An 18272-nucleotide genomic window follows, 5' to 3' on the forward strand; every position below is an offset into this window, starting at 1 on the left:
GGCCTGACTCCTGATGGTTCACATGTGCATAGTTGATCCTCCTCGTCAGACGAGCGGTGGTCCTCACACTCGGGGTTTCCTCCAGCCTTAGGGGTTCGGGACTGTTCTTTCCACAGCAGCGCTGCAGTACGATGCAGTATGAAAGCCACCGCTGAGGGGGGTGAGGAGAGCAATAACGCGCTTCTGTTTAGGGCCTGAGAACTAGAAAACCGGGGAGTGGTTCTGTTCCAGCCCATGGCAGACTTTCCCGGCCAGTGTTCGAAGTGCCGGTTGTGGACTTGCAAAGCAGCCTCGTGCCGGGGTCCCTGCAGATGGCTCGGCCGCGTCGCCCTGCTCGCCTTGGCCGTGCCTCCTGGTGCTTCAAGGAGAACTGTTTTACCAACCTGAACCCCCACCCGACAGCATTCTAATAAAAAGGTCAAATCCCACACTGCAAACTACAGAACTTCTAATAACAGTCGTTCTGAAAGTTTATAGAAATCAAATTAGCCAGTGCCACTTTCAGGTTATGTAGAAGGCAAGTTGGAGCCGTTCACATCGAGGTAAAACTCTCAGGGAAAAGTACGGTGGGAAGTCACTGTCACAAACATGACAGGTCGTGCCCAGGGAAGCAGAGGAAAGGGAGAGGGACGTGTGCAAGCTCAGTCTGAGTGAGGACTGGGGTCCCCCGGCATCACACAGGCCGTGAGCAGGCGTGTGGCCAGAGCAGGGAGATGCTGAGGACGCTGGTCAGACTGCTGTACTCAAGGTTAGCCAGGACAGGCCGAGAGCCGGCAGGTACCACAGAACAAGGGAAGGACACTGGACACAGCACAGGAAGGAGGAGGCATCCTCAGGGGGAACCTTCAATGATTCTACTGCTGTAATCAGCCCCGGGGAGTGAGGACATTGGAGAGACCCAGGACACTCAGGGCATCTGTAACAGTGGCTTTTCTGATGGCGGAAATCACTTAAAGCTCCCAGATAAAGCACTTATGTTAGACAAAGCAGGTGCAGAGGGAAATGGGAAGAATGATAGCAACTGAGTCTAAAGGAGGTGGTAAAAATAAGCATAGCAAAACTTGGTATTAATAATTATATTTGTATTATATAATTATATTTAGATAGTGTTTTAAACATACTGGAGACTTTCACAGACGTTATCTCGTTTAATCATCACCACAGCTCGTTGGAGTATAGATATTATTACAGTCTCTATTTTACCAGTAGGAAATTAGGGCTCAGAGACATTCAGAGATGTGTTCTTGGTCACATAGTGAAAGAGTGGGGAGTAAGGACCCAACCCCAAACCTTTCAGCTCCCACTAAGGTTTGTCGTGGAAGTTTCCATATCAGAGCAGTGGGTGTCGTCCTCAGAGGGACTTGTATCACACTGATCTTCCCAGGCTGCACTGGGGACTAACACTTTTGATCCTTGCTAAGTAGCCAGTGTTCATGCTTGATGCAGGCCAGAGTTCCCCAAATAAGGTTAAATTCACTCAAGTTGTACCAGAAATAATAGCGGAAATAATCTACATCCTAATTTTTTTTTTTATTCTCACCTCAGCATATTTTTATATTAATCTTCAGATAGAGCTGGAGGGAGAAAGAGAGGAAGAGAGAGAGAGAAAGAGAAACATCGATGTGAGAGAGACACATCAATTGGTTGCCACGCATACAACCCCATCCGGGGCTAGGAACGAACCTCAACCAAGGTACATGCCCTTAGTCGGAATCGAACTCGGGACTCTTTGGTCCGCAGGCGATGGATGATCTTACCACTGAGCCATACCGGCCAGGGCCCACATCCTAATTTTGTAAATCTAAATTTTATCCTAGAGGTTAAAAATGTACATAGTTGCTCTGGCTGGTGTTCTCAGTGGTTAGAGTGTTGGCCCATGCACCCGTGTCACGGGTTTGATTCCTGGGCAAGGACATGTACCTGGGTTGCAGGCTCCATCCCTGGCCCAGACCACAGGGTGCATTCAGGAGGCAACCAGTCAGTGTGTGTCCCACATCAGTGTTTCTCTCTCTGTCTCTCTCTCCCCCCACCCCTTTCCTTCCGTTCTCTCTAAAAATCAATGGAAAAAGTACCCTTAAGTGAGGATTAACACCAAAAAAATTAAAAATATACATATTCATGAAGTCTTTTTTTTTTTTTTTTTTTTTTTTTGTGGTACGTGCCCCTAGCGGGAGCTGAACCAGAAACTCTCTGCTCCACAGGCCGACACTCAACCGCTGAGCCAAACTGGCCAGGGCCGTATTCATGAAGTCTTAAAACCTCAGAGTATATATTGTTATACATGGGACATGGAGACTTAAACTGTGCATAACAGGAAAGCCTAGCTTGCAAGAGTTGGAAAGGTTGGTATAAAATATTAGTAATTTTAACTTCAGATAGGTCAGATCAGAACAATTTGGTTTGAAGAACCTAGAACAAAGAAATAGATCCCATCATGTCTCATTGAATGTGAGCCTAAAGCTAGTTTTAGCCCCGCCACTGCTGAATTTGATGATGAAAAGCTAATGGTGTTCCCATTTTCTTTTTGCCTCTGTTGCAAACTGTTGTTCACAGTTTTATTTATTTTATATTCTGTGGAAAAGATCATCTAAATGTTCTAATTGGCATTTTGTCTCTATAAAGAAAACCTGGATATATTTTGCAAAGTAGATATACCTCATTTTTGAAAACTGTAATACTGTTTTTCAGTGAATGGGCACCTTCCTTGAGGAGCAGTAGTATTTCTAGTAGAACTTTTGAAGGTATTTTTGGAATTCTCAAGGTTGGATGTATGTATCAGAATCAGAGTTTGAGCTAGAAACCCATGGAGATGATTGAGTCAAATTCTGGGTCAGGGAATGAAAGGAACACCACCCAGATCACCTGCTTTTGGGGGCCGCGCTGTGACCACAGCCACAGCCCAATGGCCAGGCCAGCACTCTGGGACTGTTTCCTCCTGCTACGGTTCTAACAGGCCGCTGACTACTGATTTTTTTTTTTTTTTTGGTTATTATTGTACATACCATTATAATCTGAAGAAAAAGCTACCCCCAAATTATTTCCTCCTCCTTCATTTCTTTCCTCTTTTCACCCCCAAATCAAATCTTCATGAAGAGTCTGAGTAGATTTTGCCCTGAATCTGTGACAGCACCATCTCTCTTGGCCAGTCACCAGCCTTGTCCGCCCACATCTGGAGTGGATTCGTGGACAGTGTTCTCAGGCTGGGAAAAGCGGGGCTTGGGTTTCGTCAGTGGCCGGTGGAGAACTTGCACTGCTGCTGGGTGTTTGTCCCACAGCACACCCAGTCCCCGCCTCTTGTTTTTTTTTTGCTCATCAAAACAAGCAGCTCTTCTCAGACACCTTACACACAATCAGGTGTGTCTGTTTACCCTTGGGAGACAGAGGGCTTCTTGTCACACACAGTCTGGGAGCAGCCACAAACAGATGTTGGAGATGTCCATTTGTGGCAAGTTTATTACTTAGCACCAGGAGTAAACACTGAGGATGCAACCTCTCTGAAGGGGTGTGTGTACTGGGAAGGGAATGTTATCGAGCAGAGTAGAAAGTGAAAGATGGTCCTACTTTTTCTTTTTTTTTCCTGATTTGCTCTAGTATTTGTTTATCTCAACAAGGAAAATTTCACTATTTGGCTTTGGCTGTTTGAAGGCTTTTGCCAAATGCTTAACAATCTGTAGGGTTTGATTTCTCTCAAAAAAATCACGTTGAGAACAAGGCTCTATGTAACTAAGATGTGTTTGTTTTTGTTTAAATCACTCAGAAAAGAAATCATCTCTTGTCCATTGTTAAAAGAGAGGTTTCAATCAAAGGAAAATTCTACATATTCTAAAATATACAAACAGTTCTTTGAAATTGATGCCAAATCAAACTCAAAAAGGGACGTTCTCCTTGCAGAAGTTTTGAGTTAATTCTGTGTGCAAGGCTCGAAGAACTCGGGGACTGTCGGGGGAGCGAATTACTGCATGGCTGTGCTGGAGTTCGGAAGTTACATAAGAACTGGGTCAGGGTAGTAGCGAGACTCTTGTACATGGTTTCAGGCTAAATCCCAGCCAGAGAGCAAAAGAAATTCTTTTCAAAGTGAGTCATTTTTTCAGTTCGATAAGAGGTAGTAGGTTGGTTTCTGATGTTATTGAATCTAAACCTCCAATGGGAGAAGGCAGGCCAGTTATCACTGTTTTATTTTGATTTTTAATTTTTTGTTAATCCTCACCTGAGGATATTTCTCCATTAATTTTTAGAGAGAGTAGAAGGGGGAAGGAGGGAAGGAACTGGGGAGAGAGCGAGCGAGCAAAACGTCATCTATGTGAGAGAGACACTGATCAAACCTGCAACCCAGGCATGCGCCCTTGGCCAGGAATCAAGCCCCTCCCTTTGGTTCGGCCCACGGGCCGACGCTCTAACCGCTGAGCCAAACTGTCCAGGACCAGTCATCACTGTTTTAAAAAACTCAATGGAAATGTCCCGTGTGAAAGAATTACCACCCTTCCCTCCATCTAAACCTCTATTAGGATGGATAGTAGTATAGGCTAAGACGAATCTCTTTGGGAAAGGAACACAAATCAGGAAACCCAGCAGTTGAATTCTAGCTCTGCCACTAATTGGTTGTGACCTTGAGACAGCCATTCTTTCTTTGAGCAGCTACATGATCTGTTGGTACCTGTCACGCCTACCTCACAGGCTCGTTGTGAAGGTAACACCAGATGTGTGCAAAAACAGTGACAGCTTCAAAAGTAATATATACATTGGAGACTTTTTAAATTCAAGCATTATTTTTAAGAGTCAGTGTTGATGTGGGACAGAATAGTTTGCTTGGGACAGAAAAAAGCCGGAAGTTTTTGTCCTTAGGATAGGGGAATAGACCAGGGTAGAGAATAGAGTAAGGGACACCCCCCGAAACTGGTGGTTTAGAGCAGAGCTGTGGATCTGAAATGCAGGTGCGCCCTTAGGTCCAGGTGAACAGGTCCAGTAGTCAGTCAAAGCAGTTGGCAAGGGTGGACGGGTAGAAGTCAGACAGCATTGGGGCAAACCTGGGGTCCCCCTCCCTTTTCCTCCCGGGCACACTCGAACACTCTGTACGTCGCTCTGAGGGGGGCAGCGTTTAGATAAGCAGGACACAGTTCCTGTTCTCAGGGGATTTGTAGGCCAGTAGAAGTGATGGGGTGATCAGAGCCTGTCGCATGCGCATGCCTATGAGAGAGACAGACAAGGACTAAATGCAGAGGGAGGGGAGGTCTCTGGGGGCCAAGACTCTCTAAAGCAGATTGGGGTACACTTGAAAGGCTGCTTAGAATTTCAAGGGACAGCTAGGGAGGGGGTGGGGATGCTGAGGGCTGAGAGAAGAATACAAGCCACCAGGCATGAAGGTGGGCAAATGGAGGGGAGCCCAGAATGCGGGAAAGGGCCCACTTTGACTGGACTGTAGGGTTCATGAAGGAGTAGAGTGACAGACGAGACTGGGAAGGTAAGTTGGGACAAGACTATTATTCCAGCACACTGCTGTGGAGTGCCTAATAGATCTAGAAACAGGCACATGCCTGAAAAAAGGCGTGCCATGGAGTTCCAGAACAGGGGGGCAGTCGTGGACAAGGAAGTCCCGAGGAACCAGACAATTGGACAAGACAAGGATTCAGGATCCCAGATAAGCCGCCCGGGCAGAAGATACATCACACAGACAAAGGTGGATCTTGATTCTAAGGCAACCTTCTGTCAAAACCAGGAAGCCTGTTATGTTTCCCTCCTGGGACAGGAACCAATCCCAGGGCATGATCAGCCCAGGCCTACGCTGGGCAGCAGGTAAGTGGACACCTGAGACTGTAGAGGGAGAGAGGGCAAAGATGAGGACAGGCGCTAGCAGGCTTTGGCCCTAGATGAATACGGGGTGTGTTAGGACGGGGGTAGCCAGACCTCGTGGAGCTGACGCCTGAACAGCACTTTGGTATTCTGGCTCAAGTCCTGGGTCTTGAGTAGTTTGACTCACGGTGCATTAAGGCCCGGGGTGGCCTCAGGGCTGTGGGACCACACCGGGGTGCTTAGCCTTTGGAGAGGCATTATATTTGAAAAACTGTCCCCCAAGCTTGTCAGGCTTTGAGTGTTTGTGCCTTGCAGGTAGCTGTTGCCTGGAGCCAACTCTTCCTTGTCCTGGGCGTCTCAGGGTCAGTGCTAGACGCCTTTACAGGGACAGCGTGAGGCTGGATTGGAGCTGGATTGAAAGGAGCAGATTATTCCTGCTTTAGGAAGTGCTGAATTGAAGCTCGCTGTGAAACCCAGTGTGTGCACCCAGAGGTGGTGGAATGTGCTCTCTGTGCGACTATTTTCTCCTTCTCCAGTTACAGCGGGCATGTTCTTTTACATGAGAGTTTGGTTGGGCTTGGAGCTGGGTGAGTGGGGTTAATCTGGAATTTCAGGATTCTGATTCTGCTGTCTTTTCGAGCTTGGACCCAGTCTTGTCCATTTCCTTCTTCTCTGGCTCTACCAGTTCACATAGTGCCAGCAACAAGGAGTGCCCTTTCGAGATGGAGATGTTTGCTGTTTCCTGCAGTTTTGCCAGGTCACTTACACGATTCGCTTAAGATCACTCAGAACATCAGTGGTCAAGACAGTTTGAGATTCCAGGGCGGAGTCGAGTGTGGCAGATGCGTGGCAGGCACACAGCCTCCCGTCCCACACCCCTCCCCATCTCCATCCCCAGGGCTGTCACTGGAAACTGGTCGGAGCCCTGCCATCATTGCCCTCTAGGTGGACACGGCCCACCTGTTGGGATCTGCGAGAATGGCACTGAGTCTGACATCGTGCAAAAGACTGGCAGTGGAGCCCTGCAGGTCTGGGGCCAGGTCTCCGCCATTTACGGTCCGTAACCTTGAGGAAATCACTTTCCTCCCTTGAGCCTGTATCCTCTCTAACGTTGGCTCAGGGACACTGTCTACCTCACGGGGCTGTGGTGAGGATGCAATGTCATAGGAAAGGGTTCCCATCAAGATCCTCTGCAGATCGGAGCCATGGCATCTCAGCTGTTTGGTGAGCCGCTCTTTCCTCGTAGCAACACTTGTGACACGGGATGCTGTGACGGTCAGGGCCCTTGCAGGAGTCCGAGGTGGGAGCAGCCTGGCCTGGTGAGCAATAGCCGGTGCTGGTTCCCAGCCCATCATCAAGCAACCTCGAGTCAGAGCGTCCTGAACAGTGGGCTTAGGCTTACTACCAACCTGAAGGAAGCTCGCGGATTTCCCCACCGAAGTGCCCCAAGGGCGGAGCAAACTCCAGGCTCCTTCAGTGCCCCGCTCCCCCAGCCTGCTGACACAGCCCCGAACAACCCCAGCTCCCGCGAGTCTCAAGTTTTATCTTACAATTCGTGTGAGTTTTACCCCATTATATGCCAGGTTTTTGTTTTCAATATAAAAACAATGTTTTAACTTACTAATATCAGTTAAATGTCCCTCTTTAAAAACCCTCCCCCTGAGCCCCCTTCCTGTATTTCATGCCCTCCTATCACCTAGGCTTCGGTGTCTAATGTAGAACATCTCAACCAGTTCATAAATTTCTGCTTTTAATACAGGCTGAGTTACCACTAGCACAGGCCACAGGAAAGTACCAGGCTGTCCCCTCTGCATTCGAGCTTTTTAAAAAAGATTTACTTAGGAACAATTTATCATTTAGTTGCAATTTTTAAAATAATCTTAATTGGCTACATATGTTATCAAATAAGAGCTGGTCTCCTAGCCTCCGCCTCCCCTGCACCGCCCCCCCATGTGCACATGCGCACTGCATGCTGTAGGATATCAGGAAACTCGTCCACTCTAGGCAGATACCATCACAGGATAGCTTCCTCTTGATTGAAGATGCGATTACTGATATTAAAGCTGTTATTTTTAGGAGAGATAGACTATTGCTTTTAAACCTCTTTGCCTCTTTTTCCTAGTTCCTCTTCTCTTAATTGTGGCTCCGTGTTTTGGTAGCCATAAGTCATTAGTGGTTTTTAATTTCTCTGAAACTGAAATAAGGTCTGAAAGGGTGGATTTGTCCCTTTTTTCCTCCTTTTTTCCTTTCTTTTTTTTTCCTGGCTAATCGGAGGAACGCAACCACATCTGAAGCCACTTGGCTCATTATGAATTTCATGGAAACTGATTCTCTGAAAGTGTTTCCATATGTGTGTTCCCAATATATCCCATCCTCTCTAAATGGGAGCACAGACGTGTGCATGGGCTGGAAATGGCTTCAGGATGTGACAGAGCAGTCATATGACCGCCACGGCACCGTGGGTGGCCTCTTCTGAAAGACACGGTGTCCTGGGTGCTGGCCTCCTTCCTGCAGCGGATCTGGTTTCAAAGACTATCCACCCTTCCTAGCCTTTAAAAAGTTCTTAATCAAGGCCTAGCAAGATCTCTCTCATTTTTCCTTCGTTTCTGCCCCCGCCCCCAACCCCTTGGTTTCTTCCTTCTCTCTTACTCTCCCTCCCTGCATGCGTACACATACACACAACCTCGTCTACGCCTGCCTCCTTCCCCTTCACAAAGAGGAAATGTACTGTTCCGACAGTACCCTCCAGTTTGGGGTGAGTTTAAGGAATGGTTGAAGTTGCTGAAAATTGCCAGGTTGTTGGGTGCCCCCCCCTTTCCTTCAGCATAGCATACTTTCTTAGCTTTCGGATCAGCTGGTCTTTCAGAATTTGTGAGCGTGCAGTGGAAAAGTACAATTCGTTACAACACGGAAAATAAATATTTATACTGGATAGTCAAGGCACTTTTCCTCTCTTTTGCAAAACGATGGAGTTTGCTAGTCTGATCTTTCATTATCTTAAAAAATTAATTTCAAATTCTCATTTTGCTGGTTTCTTCTCCATCAGCGTGATCCATTACATTTCCCCCATGTAGGGTATGTTTTTCCAGTTATTATCTAATGAAATGAAAAGTAAAACTAATTTAGTGATAGATACCTGATCATTTTAATGTGAGGAGACAAATTCAGGAAAATGAAGAAAATTGATGTAAAATCCCTTAAAATCTCAATGCAGAAAATGCAAAGTAATGGTCTGCATTAGACTAAGATTGATTTGGGATACTGTTTACATAGTGTTTCTGCTCCATCATGTTGCCTGCTTTGAGATGATGCTGGTAATTTATTCGTTGAGCACATTGCCTCTGAAGAACCATGCTATGTACTAGGAAGGACAAAAAAGGACACAAAGTTCTTATTCTTCATTTGCTTTCCCTTTAGTTGAAAAATGAAAATACTTATCTGAAACCAATGACAATTCCTTAAATGCCTGGAGAGGTAAAATTTACATAATAAATATTCAAGATGTATATGGTAAAGAAAAGATGATAAAAATTTGTATACCTGGGAAGTCCTTGTGTAGTGGTGAGCCCTGTTCTCCCAGACTCCCGGCCATCTCTCTTCCCTCTCCCGGGCCAAGTGCTTCCTTACCTTGGTCTGGCTTCCTAACCTACCTGTAGGTCATACATTTCTGACCTGGTCCTCTTTCTCCTTCATTTCTTCTCCCCGTGGCTCCCCAATGTAGACCTAAACACAGGTACAGCTCCAAGGAAACTGGGGACAACACCGGTGGCCAAACAGAGGCATCTGTGTGTTCATTAGTGGCAACTGTCATTTGAGGGCCCCTGTGTGACACGTGAGGTCAAGTGATATACCTATGCCTGGGAAGAGCTTTGAACACTCTTTAAAGAGAGTTGGACAGTTTTATAACCACAGAATGGTATTCAAGTTATGTTTCCGATTTAATGTCAACATTGCTTAATGCTCATTATATTTATTTTTAATGTATCAAAAATGAACCAGTTATTACACAGAGTTTCTGATCCCTAATTTACTTATTCATTCATGTATCCCTGTATGCATACACCTACATTAAAAAATATTTCTTAGAATATAGAAGGTTTTAAGGGATATGAGAGGAAAATAAATCATAACCTTTACCATCCAAAGCTTACTTTACAGTTGGAGAGAACAGGCTAAGAAACAGCTAATAATTCAGTAAAGTATTGACCAAGAGCCCAAAAGAATGATATGGAAAATAAATGCTATTGGAACGGGAGTGAAATAGGAAATTATATAATAGAGCAGTTGTGGAGGGGCAGGCCAAGATGTTGTAGAGGAGGAAGAAGGTTCTTGAGGAGAGCAGCCCTGGAGAGATCCTGTGTACTGTGTTCCAGTCCAAAGCGTGCCGTCAGGGGTTAATAAAAAGTACTTGGCTTTATTTGAGATTTGTTGGAGCAATAACTCCTATCATTTAAAAGGCCCCAATGAAGCTTTGAAATTCACACCTCATTGCAAGAAGTATGATGGATTTTTGTTATGTATATTTATGCCCTTGCATTAAAAAAGTAGGACAGCCCACTCTAAATATGCCAACATGTGTTCCACCTGGACTTAGGCCCCTTTCCTTGTTTCTGGCCCAACCTTCCTCCTCTGCTGGGATGTGTAAATTCTCCTGCTTACCTTACAGTGTTTCCTAGCTGACAGCCTCAAATGGCAAGTACCCTATCTTTTTTTTTTAACTACTATTTTCTTTCATTCTAGAGATCTCCTTGCTCATTTTCAACCAACCATTATTTATTGAGGGCCTAAATGAGAAAATATGTTAAAAGTTCTAGGTAAAGGCCTGGACACGGCCAGTATTGTTATTAAGCACTTAAGGAGAGACAGACAAGGGTTAGACAGACCTCTGCTCTCCACAGCCCCGTCTTCACTTAGGAGTTAGGCATGACCCCAGAGAGCTGGCATTAGAGAGCAGTGTGTGAATGATGCTGAGTGGGGATTGATTGCACGCCACGAGAATTAAAGATCAGAGTTTCTCTTTTATTTTTCCCTTATCTTAGTTTCACTTCTTTCCACCACACTTTCTTGCTTTGAAGACCCAGGAAACCTGGTTGGGTAAAGAGAGGCTATTTCCTTTTTCTTCATAGACCTTGGGGGTGAGGGGGGCGGGGCATTTATTTTCAATGTTGATTTTAGTTGATTTTATATTTACTTGTGCTTCATGGGCATTTTATTGATAGAGCCTTCCCTGTGTATACGAGGTTCTGAAAAGCTTCCGCTGCTGTCGCCGTGTCAGTGAGCGAAGTGTTTGCATCTGTGCACGTGACAGCTACATTCATTTGCAAGCTGTCTGGCCGTGGCTAGGGGTGCAGGTAGCAGGTCTGGAATGAAATGCATCTGTGGGAAACCAGCAGGACCTCAGGGAATCAAACCCTTGACCTTGATCTCATTCACATTATGCCATGAACAACTGAACTAATTGCTCCCTACTTTAGTAGGTTAGATCAACAACAAGATCTAACAGAGTTCTTAATAGCATCCCAAAGACGGTGACTCTCACTGGGGCAACATGTAGGCACCAGAAGAACTTACTTAAATATTTTCAGGCAAATGTACTTAGGCAAGTAGACATTTAAGGCAGGAAATATATATATCTGTGATTGTGTCAACCAAATTTCTTCAGGGTAACTAAGATTGCAGAGAGGTCAGAAGTTAAAGAGGTCTGTCTGGTTTGTGGCTCAACCTCTCTTAAGCTGCATGATTTCGTAGAGCAAATGGCTCCCCTACTCTGGACACCCCCCCCCTTTCCTAGTTATCAATAGTTTAGTTTAGGATTATCTAGACAGTAGATGAGGGGTTTGGATTTTTCCATCAGAGCACCCCAACTAGCAGAGGAAGGTATGTGGGTGCCTTAGGAGATCTGGAGGCATAGCCTAAAGTTCCCCAAGTGCAAAGTTTTGTTAAAAGTCATTTTCTTGTTTGTCTAAAATTCACCCAAGCGTTGCATTTGCTCCATATCATATCCATGTTTGCTGTGCAGTGTAGCCTGACTCCAAGTGGAGTAAAACCAGCCCATCGGGAAGGTGCACCATGTTTATCATAGGCTTCAAGAAACTTCTGGCAGTCCTGGCTTTATTTAATCAGGAGGTTGTAGTCAGGAGTTTTAAACCGTCTCTGGGAAGCTCGGAGGCTACAAGGCACATCACTGGGGCAGTTACTGAGCTTTGGTTTTGCGTGTATGAAATTAGATTGGGGTAATAGTACTTTTTGAACTCTCCAGTCTTTCATCTTGACCCTTTTAATAAATATCACATTTTCTTTACTTTAGTTGATATAATATCTAGGTCTGTTTTTAAAATTTGTAGTTGTAATGTGGCTAGTGACAACAGGAATGAATAATTTTGGACACAGTGTCAAAATAACCCAAGAAGGCAGTCTAAAAGAAAACCCGACTTCATCTACAAAACAGAAGTAAGAACTATAGATACAACCCTACTCAATGAAAGAAAACTTAATTTGCTTCTGCAACAGTTATAAATAAATTGAATATTAGGAAGGGGTTTATGTTCTTTCCATCTCCCCATCATAGATTATCATATAAGGCAGCCATGTTCAACCTTTTCATCTATGGCACACATAAACCAATTACTAAAATTCTGCAGCACACCAGAAAGTATAGTTTTTGCCAGTCTGACCCCCAAAACAATATAATTTTGATTCATTCGCACTAGACTGCTGTTGTAGTGTTGACTGTTGTCATTTTTTAAATTTGAGAATCTAGGGGAAAAGAGGTCAGTGCCTCTTAATAATAGTCAGGTATTGCATGTTTTAAAATATTTTACAGCCCACAGGCTGAAATGGCTGACATCAGGGATCTCATGTAATACTGTAGCAAGTTGTTAATATTCTTCATACAGAACACATTGCAGTATGTTTCAGAAACATTCCTTGTTAACACAAAATGACTAAGCAGATTCCAAAAAATTCTATCGTTTGTAAGTTATAAAAATTATGGTATAATTTCTTTAATGTTCGCATTAACGCTCTTTGCCCAGAAGGAGTTACTCCTCAAGACCTTACAGTGTCAAGTGACCGAAAATGATTGGTCAGAATTCTGTAAACCTAGCAGAAATTTGTTGCATTGTTTTCTCTAAACCACAACCAGAGCTTATTAATTGAAAACTGAATGTCAGTTTGCATTGGCTGGATCTATAAACTAAAAAAGCACAGCGATCCTGGCATGTTATGGATAATAAAAACATCAGCAAAATGTATCAGGTAAAATAGAGAAGGTGGAGGGATAAATTCAAAACCATATTGGAGTTTACTGGCAGGGCCCCACATAAAGGGATTTAATGAGGCTTCTGCATCAAAATAAGGGAAACCACATGGAATTTTAATTATGACTACAGTACATTTTAAGCACAAATACCCATGAAAAGCATTTTTCACATTGGCAAGACTATCTGTGGGAGCTGTTTGCTTCTGTCGGGGGCAAACACTGATGTTTTAAATGTGACTTCTTTCTGTTTGAAATTGCTCACAGTATTCTGGTTTCTTTCACATGATCTGAGCGTTGAACTTAATGTGTACAGAAGTGGCCTGCCTGTAACTATTAGCTCTGCCAACGGAGGCTCACCGAGGTGCCCTGCAGGGAAAAGGCGGGCCAGGGGACATCTGTGGCCTCCATGTTGTGCCTGCATCCTGTAAGGCACGGGCGGGGAGACGTTACATTTCATCTGCCCTCCTTTGCCATTCTGACATAATGGCTACTTCGAGATTTTAAACTTGAGCTTGTCAGAATTTCGGATTTGGGAGGGGTTAGGTGGAGGTCAGTTGAGTGAGGGTGAAGAATGTATAAAAAGCAGCGTAACTGCCCAGACTGTTAGTTTTGGTTTGTCATCTTGAAAGTGCTTCTGGTATTAGAAGCTACTCACTAGCTTTTTACCTCCGCTTCTGGGCCTGCGGATTGCGGGAAAGGACTAAAGAGGGGGTGGGAACTTCTCTGCCGCCCCCTCCCCTCAGGCGATTGCTTCTCCCTCTGTCCTGGAATTCACGGTGATAGAATTTAGAGCCCGAAGGGAACTTAGAGCTCATCCCCCTCATTTTGCAGATGATGACACTGCCACCTCTGACTTCTGCCTCTGGCCTTCCCCTCTCAGTAAGAAGAGCCAGGCAGGTGAGACTTTTGACAATTGCTGGGCCGGGCTGGGTGGGGCTGCCTGATTGCTACTGTCCGGTTGGTGAGAAAGACTTTGGTTAACTATACATTGCTTTCAGTAGTCACATTTTATTACAAATGCACACCGTGGCTCTTAGCCCTGGCCTGTCATGAAGATCACAGGCAGTGTACACTCGAACAAAAACGAACACCTCTCAATCAGCACCGTGAAAGAAAAGTGTCAGGGTTGCTCCTTCAGTAAGTATTGTAGCGTCTAAGAACAAGTGCTAAGTAAAAGTGGGGCCGAAGAAGCACCTCCTCCCCAAGGCCTTCAGGGTTGCTAATGCTTTCCCTTATAGATCACAGCTATCAGAGAAGCAAATATGTGAGATCCAAAGAATTGGAAGATTTTATATGTGGTCAAAACCTTAAGAACACTGGTATCCTAAACGGGCTTGTCACAATTCTGTCCATTTTAGAAAATCATAACCCGATCTTTGAAAACTAATTTCCACATGAAGTGGTTTATAACTGTGGTTTCTTAAAGTTAAGCACCAGAAGTATCTATTAAGCAAGCACACTGTTGGCTTTAGAAGCTAAAGGACTTTACATTTCAGGGGGAAACCATCTTTGCCCCTATGTTATCTGTTCAAATTAGCCTGCAGCAAATTCTGTAGGAAGTGGTACAGGGGCCTGTAAATGGACGGGGAGGTGCCCTCCTCACCTCTCCCCTGCACAAAGGGCCTTTCACCAAAGCTACTGTCGGCACCTGGCCTAAATCAGGTCCTTGTGTCTCTATCAAGGCTTGAAATGCCTCTTTAAAGCCTGCTTACTCAGTTTATGACCCTGGGGAGAATTTCTAAGGGCTAGGCTCCCCCTGTGTGCCCCCAGATAAGTAATATAGTTCAGAATACATGGAAATCTTCTTTGATTGCAGTCTGGTTTGATAATTCTTTTGAAATCTGTTACTAAGATGAAGAAGATTTTAAATGATTTCACAAGTTGAAAAGAAGTGATAGGAACACGTTAGGGTGTCTTTTGAAAGTTCCTTCACGGAGGAAGGGGGCCCCCCAAGGGTACCAATAACAAAACTGATCATTTTGGAATTTCTTTATATTCTATTGAAAAAAAGGAAGCTAGTCTGCCTTAGTAAAAATGTCACTTTCAAACATCTGAGGTGCAACGAGAAAAAGAGAGGAAAAAAAAATCAATGAAGAGTCCATGTTAAAGTCTGGTGAGTGAATGTATATGAAGAGTGCTGGGTCGGTCTGCACATACGACCCAGCACACACTGGGGCTTTCAAAGCCCTTGGGGGTTCTCTGGGGGCGAGGAGCTTAAGCATGAACGCTGCTAAGACTGTCAAGTGGAAGAAAAAAGACTAGTGACCGGTGCATTTGAAGATCTGTTTGTGGCTTGCTGTTCCTTTTTGGGAAGCTAAAGTTTTCTTTTTTTCTTGTAAAAATTCTATCATTATTTTAACTGATATTTACAGATTTTTCCCCCCGTCTTCTGTTGTAATTTTTAGGTGCGTCAGAACTGGGCCCTTTTTCAGACCCCAGGCAGTTCCCAAGCATTTCATCCCTCACTGAGAGCCGCTTCTCCAACCCACGAATGCACTATCCAGCCACCTTTACTTACACCCCGCCAGTCACCTCAGGCATGTCCCTCGGCATGTCCGCCACCACTCACTACCACACCTACCTGCCACCACCCTACCCCGGCTCCTCCCAAAGCCAGAGTGGACCCTTCCAGACCAGCAGCACTCCATATCTCTACTATGGCACTTCGTCAGGATCCTATCAGTTCCCCATGGTGCCGGGGGGAGACCGCTCTCCTTCCAGAATGCTTCCGCCATGCACCACCACCTCGAATGGCAGCACGCTTTTAAATCCCAATTTGCCCAACCAGAATGATGGTGTTGACGCTGATGGAAGCCACAGCAGTTCCCCAACTGTTTTGAATTCTAGTGGCAGAATGGATGAATCTGTTTGGCGACCATATTGAAATTCCTCAGCAGTGGCCCAGCGGTATCTGGGGGCCACACCCCAAATGTATCAATATATACATATATAGAGAGAGTGCGTATATATGTATATCAATTAGCTGTCTACAAAGTGCCTATTTCTTAGAAGAGTTTTCACTCACCCAGTCGTGCTCTTGCAACCATAAGAGGGTAGCTATCGAGAAGCAGAGGCCCGAGAGAGACAATCATGATCAGGTTTCAGGTTGTTGTCTATCTATTTTTCTATAAATAGAAAGAAAACACACACACACACACACACACACACACGTATTTTTAAAAACAAAGGAAAAAGGTATTTTTGTTGCTGTTGTTTGGTCTGTTATAAATAACCTGTTCATATGCCAGTTCAGAGAGGTGGACTCCAGGTTCAGGAGGAAGAAGAGCAGAGCCGCTTCCTCTCTGCGCTCTGAAACCACACACCCTCTGCTGCAGCTGTGAGCGGCGCCCTGCAGGCTGGCTTGCAAGGCTGGTGCGCGGGGAGGGAAGCGGGGGAAGGGGCTTCCATGGCCCTGGCCCTGCCCGCCGGCCTCCAGACTTGCTGCAAGCACTCATTTGAACTGTTTGGTTCAGTTTTTGTTTTTGTTTTTGTTTTTCCTACTTTAAGAAAGTGACTTCAAAAATACAGATCAGGAAAGGTTATTTTATTTTACTTTTTTTACACTTTTTTCCCCCCAACCCTTTCCCATTTTACCAAAAAGAAGTACCATCCTGAAACCCCTCTCCTCCTTTTATGCAAAACTGAAAATGGCAATACCTTATTATAGCCATAATGGTATAGATAGTGTTTGTGTTGGCTGTGTGTTATTGTTTTTTTTTTTTAAATTATGAATATGTGTAAAATCTGAGGTAACTTGCTAAGTGAATGGTCATATAACTTTAAAGATATATTTATAATTATTTAATGACATTTGGACCCTTGAAACATTTCTTAGTGTATTGATATGTTGACTTCGGTCTCTAAAAGTGCTCTTTATTAAATAACAAATTTCTTCAGTGGGCTAGAGCCATACCTGAAATATTGCTAAGCAATTTCAGTTCATCCAGGCACAATGTGATTTTTAAAAAGTACTTCCATTTCCAAATATTTTAGACGTAGCTTGTTTTTGTGATGTATGAAGGAAATGTTAGGTTTAGTTCTTTCAGATCTTTGCCTCTAGCACAGCTTTGCCTTTTGAAGCAATAATTAGGGATTTAAAAACCAACTCTTAGCCCCTTATCCCTTAGGTTGCCCTTTATCAGCATGAAATGCTGGAGTGATGTGGTTTTCTCATTTCTTTCAAATAACGATGACTCTTGTCATATTAAAAAAGACAAGCACAAGAGAATCACTGAACTGCAGAAAAACGTTCTGTGGTTTCACAGCAGAACTCTAAATCGCCAGGCTGCTGGTGAAGACAGTGAGCCCGAAGCCACACCTGTGGCAAAGGCGCACCAATGATACACAGAGCACAGGGAAGCGAATTGCACCAGAGATTCCTAACCAACCCGCCTTATCGAGCTGTGGGTCAGGGGAACCCCAGTCTGCCCACCCAAGGCCCCACTGGCACCTCTCCACAGAATTTGCATGTAAAAGAGCAGAATTAAGTCATTGTCTTAGGGGAGCAGGGTTTTCCGAAGTAGCAGGCCAGGCTCCAGCAGACTGCGGATGGAAGAGAACTTACAGCCTGTGGGGTCCCACATACAGCCTTAGACACTTGGATTTCTCACAGTGGAGGGTTAGGGCAGGCAAAATTATGTGGCGTTTGGTGTCTACTACTGTCGATGAACTTGAGCTAAAGCCCTCCTGTAGGATGCACTTTGACCACTCCCGGTGGCCACATGGCGAATTCTCAAGTGTGAATCTTTCATCCAAGTCAGGATCATTTAAAGACACCACCAGGCAAATCCCCACAGGTCAGGGCCCCATCATTTGAATTCTGTGCCCTTTAGCAGAACTTGGTAGAGATTGGCCTCCAGTGCCCAGAGGTCCCTGGCTCTCTCTAGTGATTCTCAAGCCCACCCTCCTAAGCCGCCAAGTGTCGCAGGACATTGCCCGGCTCTGGACCTGTGCTTCTTGCCGGGGAGTCCCCCTTGGAATTCATCCTGACTCCTCCTAATAAAAATTGAGAGGAAACCAAACCAAAACAGAACACTTTGCCTTCCAAAGGTTGTATACCAAGTATGCTTAGATAAAGAAGCCACTTTTCTATTACTTAAATAAGATGGAAGTAGTAATTGATACTATTTATTGTTTGTGTGTGGTAGCTTGAAGCACGCCACTGTCCATTTATTTGTAAGTGTAAAATGTGTGTGTTTGTTTCAGCAGCACTTAAAGAAGCCAG

The 18272-nt window shown here is 44.8% G+C and overlaps 1 protein-coding gene across 3 annotated transcripts in view; it reads left to right on the forward strand.

The window, feature by feature from the left end:
* Nucleotides 1–16163, forward strand: part of RUNX2 (RUNX family transcription factor 2) — a 219615-nt gene extending 203452 nt beyond the window's left edge. For 2 of the 3 annotated variants that reach the window (XM_036249005.1, XM_036249006.1), the window contains exon 7: nucleotides 15454–16163. In XM_036249005.1, the coding sequence (XP_036104898.1) occupies nucleotides 15454–15932 (479 nt within the window). In that variant the 3' untranslated portion in view covers nucleotides 15933–16163. Of the gene's footprint in view, nucleotides 1–13879; nucleotides 13946–15453 lie in introns of all 3 variants that reach the window. The other variant, XM_036249004.1, reaches the window with a different exon arrangement.
* Nucleotides 16164–18272: the final 2109 nt, after the last annotated feature.

This window comes from Molossus molossus, unplaced genomic scaffold (assembly GCF_014108415.1).
Source record: "Molossus molossus isolate mMolMol1 unplaced genomic scaffold, mMolMol1.p scaffold_m16_p_8, whole genome shotgun sequence".
Classification (NCBI taxonomy): Eukaryota; Metazoa; Chordata; class Mammalia; order Chiroptera; family Molossidae; genus Molossus; species Molossus molossus.